This window comes from Crocodylus porosus, unplaced genomic scaffold, assembly GCF_001723895.1.
Source record: "Crocodylus porosus isolate Cpor-Errol unplaced genomic scaffold, CroPor_comp1, whole genome shotgun sequence".
Taxonomy (NCBI): Eukaryota; Metazoa; Chordata; order Crocodylia; family Crocodylidae; genus Crocodylus; species Crocodylus porosus.
In genome coordinates, this window is record NW_017728886.1 from 101493760 (window position 1) to 101501064 (window position 7305).

General features: G+C 44.4%; 1 protein-coding gene across 2 annotated transcripts in view; it reads left to right on the forward strand.

The window, feature by feature from the left end:
• Positions 1-7305, forward strand: part of STX17 (syntaxin 17) — a 69224-nt gene that overhangs the window by 11345 nt on the left and 50574 nt on the right. The window contains exon 3 of one of the 2 annotated variants that reach the window (XM_019539855.1): positions 2698-2821. In XM_019539855.1, the coding sequence (XP_019395400.1) occupies positions 2699-2821 (123 nt within the window). In that variant the 5' untranslated portion in view covers position 2698. Of the gene's footprint in view, positions 1-2639; positions 2822-7305 lie in introns of both variants that reach the window. The other variant, XM_019539845.1, reaches the window with a different exon arrangement.

Below are 7305 nucleotides of genomic sequence, written 5' to 3' on the forward strand. Positions count from 1 at the left end.
GAACCCGTGCTGGTTTCCCCTCAGCATAATTTGTCCTGCCGGGCTCTCACAAATGTGAGCCTTGATGATTTTCTCAAATGTGGAAACAGATCAGAAACAGACTCCCAAAACACAGTCACAGGCATCTGGCACTCTTTGACAGAATTCATGTAAGCAGCTTGTTCCTTGTCATGCTCTTTCTGCTGTCCAGGGATTGATTTCAGTAGCTGTAGGTCAAGACTCAGCAAAGGCACCTGATTTGGAGTAAAAAATATGAACTAAGGAAGGAGGCAGACAGTTGTTTGAATCATGGTGGTAGTAGTGATGGGTTGTATGTGTAATACTGGTTCAACTTCACAGCTGTTGCTTGAAACAGGTCCCTTCTCTGCTGGTTTTCATGGTGACAGCTTGACAGTTCTTGTGATGCTATGTCTTCAGCCCAACTTATCAAATCCATCAGCTGTGTGCATTGTGGATCACAACCTGCTAGCCTTCAGACCTCATTAGAAGCTCTGTGAACCAAGTGGTATTTTGTGTCACAAACTTCATTTGATCTAGAATGCCTCCCTGTTCCAGGAGATAGCACAGTTTAAACTTGCAGTGTGCGCCAGGTGTGATTTCCAGCTCCTTGGACACAAATTGCTGGTAATAATGCACGTTCTTGGTGTGGTGACAGATTTCTGCACAGGTTCTGGTGGGAGCAACACAGTTGTTTGTGGGTACCTGCTTTGACTGGTGTGAGACTGCCTGTACAGGAGCTTACAGGGGTGTACTGATAGAGAATCTTGGGGCCAATACAGATAGCCAATTTTTAAGGAGACATATTGGCTGATACTGATCTGATTTCCAATACAGCTGCATGCAGCTGGTAAGTCTGTTGTGGTGGAAGGGGAAAGGGGAGGGGAGGGAAGAGGTGTGGGGTGGTGGGGGAAGATCAACGCCCTTGTGGTGAGGGAGGGAGTGGGACTGGGGCAGGTGCTGCCCATGTGGGGTGGGGCAGGGCATGGAATGGAGCCGCAACTCATGGGGGGACAGTTCTCGCTGCTGCGTGTATCCCGGGAAGGCATGGGGGGGAGGTGTATGCAATAGATTTGCGTGGGGTTGGGGCAGGGCAGGCTGCAGCTGTGGGTTGGGGCTGGCACTGGGGTGGTGCTGGGCAAGCAGTGGCAGCTATGGGGGTGGGCTGCAGCCACCCAAAAAAATTGCTGTAGTTGCCTCATAGCACCCTTCCAGCACTGCTGCCTCCCACGCCATGTAGATCTGGGGACACACGCCCCGTCCCACCCCACATGCCCTCCAGTGGGAGCAGTGGTGGGAGCTGCCCAATGAGCGGACGAGCCATTGAGTGAGCTGCACACAGTGGCAGGAGCCATGCCCTCTGGACAAGCCCGTACCCCTCCCCCCCGCAGCTAGGTACTGCCTGCTCTAGCCCCACACCCTCCTCACTGGGGGGCTTGATCTGTCCCCCCACACCCCTGCCCTTCCACCACAACTGACTTACAGCTGCATGCAGCTCTCCACTCTGCTGGCTGTGCTCCTCACCGCCTGCATGCCGCACTGGCCATTTATTGGCCAAATGATTGGCCATATCAAGCTGACTTCTGATATAGACAATTTTCTTTATATCGGTGCTGATCCGATATCGGACAGATGTATTGGCACACCTCTAATTGCAGGTGACATGAACTGCATTGGACATCATTCCACGGAGCACATCAGAGAAAGCTTGCACATATACATGGCATTGTTGGACAGAAATGCTGAATTCTGGTAAATTCTAAGCTGTAGTTGACTGGCCTTCACTACAGCCTGAGGCATGGTAGAAAAATTGACAGATGTGAGGTGGACCAGCTCTGTTTGAAAAACAAGCAAGTCCTGGTCTGTTCAGCTCCCAGGTACAAATAAAATGTGAAAGACGTAATTATCTTGAAGGTCAGTGGCTTCATCGGCCACAATGGAGATGGATTCATACCTTGCCAATGCAGACTTTGTGGATGTGCAAAGTAATCATCACTGCATGGAGATAGGGTTGGTGAAGCTTGTTCACATATGGGAAACATCCAGCATTTGACACATTTTTGTTTAGGTAGCCCCTTAACTTAGGGCAATCAATTTTCTCCAGTGGGATGTTTGCCACTGCAAAAGCCTCCACAAGGTAAAGTGTTGCTGCTCACTTTGCCAAACTTTTCCATGATCCTTTTAAGAAGCGAGGACATGGTTGCTTGTTTCTTTTTCTGACCCCCAGCCTCTGCAGCAGCATTTTGCTTCATGGGCTCTTTGGAATCTATGAGTTGCTCTATTCTGATTTTTTTTCCTCAACACATCCAGAGTCACGTTGCAGGTGGTACAGAACAATTTGCCTCCATCTGCGTCCACGGTCACTGCAGGATACTGCCTCACATCATCCAGAGATGAAATTGTATTTTGCTTTCTTGGTGGATTTCTCCTCACTATTCTCTTGCTCAATTTGCTCCTGACCTGGGCATGTGTGTAGATGCTGTGCCTGGGAATAGTTTGCTGTGGAACAATTTGTGGGGCATTATGGGAAGGATGAGCATTTCTCTTACTGTTTTGATTTTTAAAGGTTAGTTTAATTAAGATGTAATCTGATTGAATGAGATTTATACATTTTGCCTAAAACAAAAATCCTTCTTTTTTAGGGTTTTCTAAATGAGAAAAGGTATATTGGGCAACTACTGACTTGAGACCTATTTTTACAATGTCTGAAGATGATGAAAAAGTTACTCTTCGTCGTCTTGAACCTGCCCTCCAAAAATTCATTAAAGTGGCAGTTCCAACAGATCTGGAAAGACTGAGAAAGCACCAAATAAATATTGAAAAGGTTAGCTTTTTCAACTCTTTTAATGTCACTCTTATTAATGAAAAACTTTATGCTTTTTAAAATAAACTATTAGAGATACTGTGATTTAAAGCTTGTCTGTCTACTGTTTTGATGGCAGTGTAATTTCGTGAATCTTTTCATTCGCTTGCAAAAAAGTAATACAAGATTTGTTTAGATGTGCATAAAAACGCACATAAAAACCTGGTATGTAGTGTAAATGTGTACTGATTTCCTGTTGCTAGTAAGGCCAAATTCTGATTTTTTTTTTTATTTTTTATTTTTATTTTTTTATTTTGACTTGGTTCTTATTGGGCAAAACTCTACTCTGCTTTAATGAAACATTTGTCCAAGTAAAATCTAGATTTGCTTTAGTGATAGGTTATTAGCAGTTAAAATGCAAGAGCATATCCTAGTAAACTGACTGTTGCCCCTCTGTCCTGAATAAGTTTTTTGCACAAATGCTACTGGTTTTACCTGACTTTCTGTATATAGGTTTACAAACTGGGGTGAAAGAAATATAGTATTATAAAATTGTGCCTTTAATTGAATAGAAACATGATTGATTTTTTTTTTTAATGGCATCTTTTACCTTAACATGTGTTTTTTGTTTTCTATTGTCACTATGGATATTTAATGACATCTTTCCATTTCTACAAAGTTGAATACTTCTTTGAGACAAAAACCCTGAAGTTTAAATACGTGAGCGCTCTGGAAACCACCATCAAAAACTATGCTTTTAAAGCAAATGGACAGGAGACTTTACGTGGTATGGTTAATGCTGAAAATGGGTGAAGAAAAAGAACTGTTTGATTTGGGAATTAAGTTTTTGGGACATGATCCTGTTGATTAGAAGAACTGTAAAAAGACTGATAGAAGTATACTTCAGGGAAAGAAATTGGATGTGTGGCTAGAACGCAAACAAATGTAAATCAAGGCTCTTGATCCTGACTTTATTTAGACTGACACATTCCACTGAAAATGTGTGTGGAGATGGTAGTGCTGACTGTCAGAGATATTGTCCAGTTTGTCACCATTTGCTTATAAGTTTGTCAAATTTTACTTTTTCAACCAATCTGCCTGAGGCTGATTGGGTGGGGGGAGGGGTGAGCTGGTTAAAACATGTAACTCTTTTTTGTTTTTTTGAGAAGAATGAACCAGGTTACAAAAGTATAATTGCAAATGACTGAGAACAAAGAGTTGGGGTATGGAGAGGAACTGGGAATAGCTGGGCAAGAGTACCAGAATGGAAGCGGAGGAGGGAGGGCAAAATAACTAGGACTTGCTGAACAAGGAGACTGGGAATGGAATAAGAAGTTTGAGGAGTGGAGACTAGGACTGGCTAAGTGAACATCTTTGGACTAGGATAAGGAGCAAGAGGTTGGGTAGAGGCAGAAGTGGGATAGAGATGCAGTGGAAGGGAGGGAGAAGAAGGATTCATCTTTAGGGGAGCATGAAGAGAAGTCTGTGCTGACCAGCTATGCATGCTTCTCTTCAGAGTAGAATGAAAAACAAGCAAATATCACTGGTTTAAAAAAAAAAAAAAGTATTCTTCCAGTACTGAGCACATAGAGCAGTGATTCTCAGCTTGTTTGATCCTCTGGCTTTCTCTACAATCCCACAGCCTGCCTGCCTTTTGGTGCTTTTGCTAGCTATGCTGCAGAGACACCTGAGCTGGCATTGTATATGCTACCTCTAGACTGGAAGCAGTGTAGCTGTGTTTGTGCAGTGCTACATGTGCACCTCTGTAGCAGTGCACTAAGTGAAGTGGCTGTGCTTCTTCCTTTTTGAGAACTAGTGAATAGTTCGGCAGCTCAGCTCATTGCTGTCTGCTAGTGTACAAATCTTAGGGAGGGATGGTTTTCCTGTACCCACCCTTGTGGCCTACCTGTGGTACCTCTGTATCCCATTTGTTGAGAACTACTGACGTGAGTGACAACCTACTATTACAGTTGATTCTTTTGTTAGATTGTGTGCTGGATCTGACCTGGTCTGGTTCAAGTTCTGCTTTAGAGACATCTGTAATTAAAACAATGTCTACTATGTTTGGGTGCCTGATTTGAGATGCCAAGACTTGATTTTTTCAGAGTTCCTAGCTCATAGCATTTCCAAGGCAAGGCTCCACATGACTTTACTTGCACCTGAAAGGGCATAGTACTGCTCCAAACCATTTTTTCTGCTAATTGTGTGTTTGCTGCCCTTGGGAATTTTTCTTGCTCCCTTCTGCAACTGTTCTTTACTACGCTGTGCCTGGCTTGTTCTGGTCAGACCTGATGAAAAATGTCTTGCACTTGAAAGCTTGTCTAACACCATCCCAACTACACTGTTGTTCCAATAAAAGGTATCTTCTGAATCCTTGCCTCTTGCACAACTTTATATAAATAGCCTACTGATTAGCACACTTGCCCAGAAAGTGGGAGGCCTGGATCATAAATAGGCTTGGCAGGATTCAGTTTTTTTCGGTTAACATTGATAAACACCGATCTCATGGCACACCCACAGACCGACAAAAATAATATTTCCATTATGAATAATTGAACTTTATAGGAAGGGGACATAAAACTAGTCTGCTGCTACAATGCCTGGGCAACCTCCTGTTGAGCAGGGGTGTGGGAAAGGTGGATTTCCAGGAACCTATGCAAAAATCCTCAGACAATTGCAACCCATACTAGAAGACTCAAGTCTTAAAGAGATCTTTCCAGAGCTATCCATCCTAGCCTTTAAACAAGCACTGAACCTTGCTAACCTCATCACCAGAAGCAAACTTCCTATGACCTAAATGACACCAAATGGGCTCAGAAAATGCCAGGACAAGAAATGTAAAATCTGCCAACACATATCCACCAGGCCCACAATAACTACGCAACAGAATCTACCTCCAGAAATGTAATATATCTCATCCAGTGCACCAAATACCCTGATGGAGAATATGTAGGAGAAACCAAACAACAACTGTGTTACCAGAATGAACACACACTGAAAATCCATCAAAGACAAAAATATCCAATTACCTGTGGGTGCACACTTTTCACAAGACTCCACTCCCTCTTCGATGTCACAGTTCTAATCTTCAAAGGGAACTTACAAAACTTGCCTTTTGTAGCTGAGCCTATGAACTTCACTTTATAAATCTACTGGATACAAAAAATCATGGACTTAATACAGACATTGGGTTTATGATGCATTACAAGCTGCCTGACATCTGACACACCAGGTAACCTGCCTCAAGCTGACCACTTGCATTCCTTCACACATTTCCCTCCCTCTCTATCTCTACCCATTGTCTTCTAAACTTTTACCCATTTGCCTTTTTACAGACAAAAGACTGCTTATACTTTAGCTTCTTTTCTACCTTGGAGATCACAGAACAGCAACAGTTTCCCAATGCCTGAAGAAGGGTTTTTGTGCCCAAAAGCTTGCAAAGAACTTTTTCCAACTATTTAGTTGGTGTAATAAAAGATATTACATCTACCCAAGAACTTGCCTGCCCAATACATTTTTAAAACATTCTATGTTTCTGAGCCCTTCTCAAATATTAATGAGACAACTGGTGCTGCTTTTGAGTTATAAACAGAATTGTGAAAATCATCCTCAAGTTTCAAGGCCATTTCAAGCTTTGAATGTGTCACAATGCATTATACTGTATTCTATTAACTGTCCATGTAATTTGGGGCCTTTATAATTAAACAAATACTGGTATTTACATTTGTAACAGAGAGCTTGGGGCTCTCTGTTTCTTTAAGAGAGAAGCAGCTCAGAGGGGGACATTGCAGGCCAGGCAGGATGCAGCAGCTGCAGGGCACTGCAGCAGCTAGGCAATGAGGCCAATTAGCAGGTGCTTGCAGACAGCTCAGGATAGCCTCCTGACCAGAAGGGGGCAGGGCCCTAGGTGGCATGCAAGTTAGTTTAGCCCTGCAAGCCACAGGGGCAGGAGCTTCTGGCCAGTGGAGCTACCAGAGAATGTTAGAAAGACTGTCTGGATCCCCAGTGGTAGAATCACCATACGTACAGATTTTTCCTGGACATTTCCTTTTTTTTGGCCCCCTGTCTGGCCAGGTTTTTAAAATGAGAGAAAATATCCATGTCTTTGCTCTGCCTCCACTTTTCCTAGGCATGTGCAACTTGGATGCTTGGGGCTGGGAGCAGCGGGCAAGCTGATTGGCTGTTGGGGTCCCGTGCTTTGTGTGTGGGCCCTGGCAAGTAAGTGTGTGCGCAGCAGGGCTGTAAAGGCCAGGGGGCTCTGGGTCACCAGCAAGGGACACTGGCAGGGCTGTAGGACAGGGTGCTGCAGGCCAGGAATGATGGGTACCAGCAGTGCTGGGGAAGGGCAGGGCTGTGGGGCAGGGGACTGCAGTTCAGGAGTGAGGGGCACCGACAGTGCAGGGGGAGCTGTGGGTCGGGATGAGGGGCACTGGCAGGGCAGGGGGTTGTGGGTTGGGATGAGGGGCACTGGCAGTGCAGGGGGGCAGGGGGCTGTGGTTTGGCAG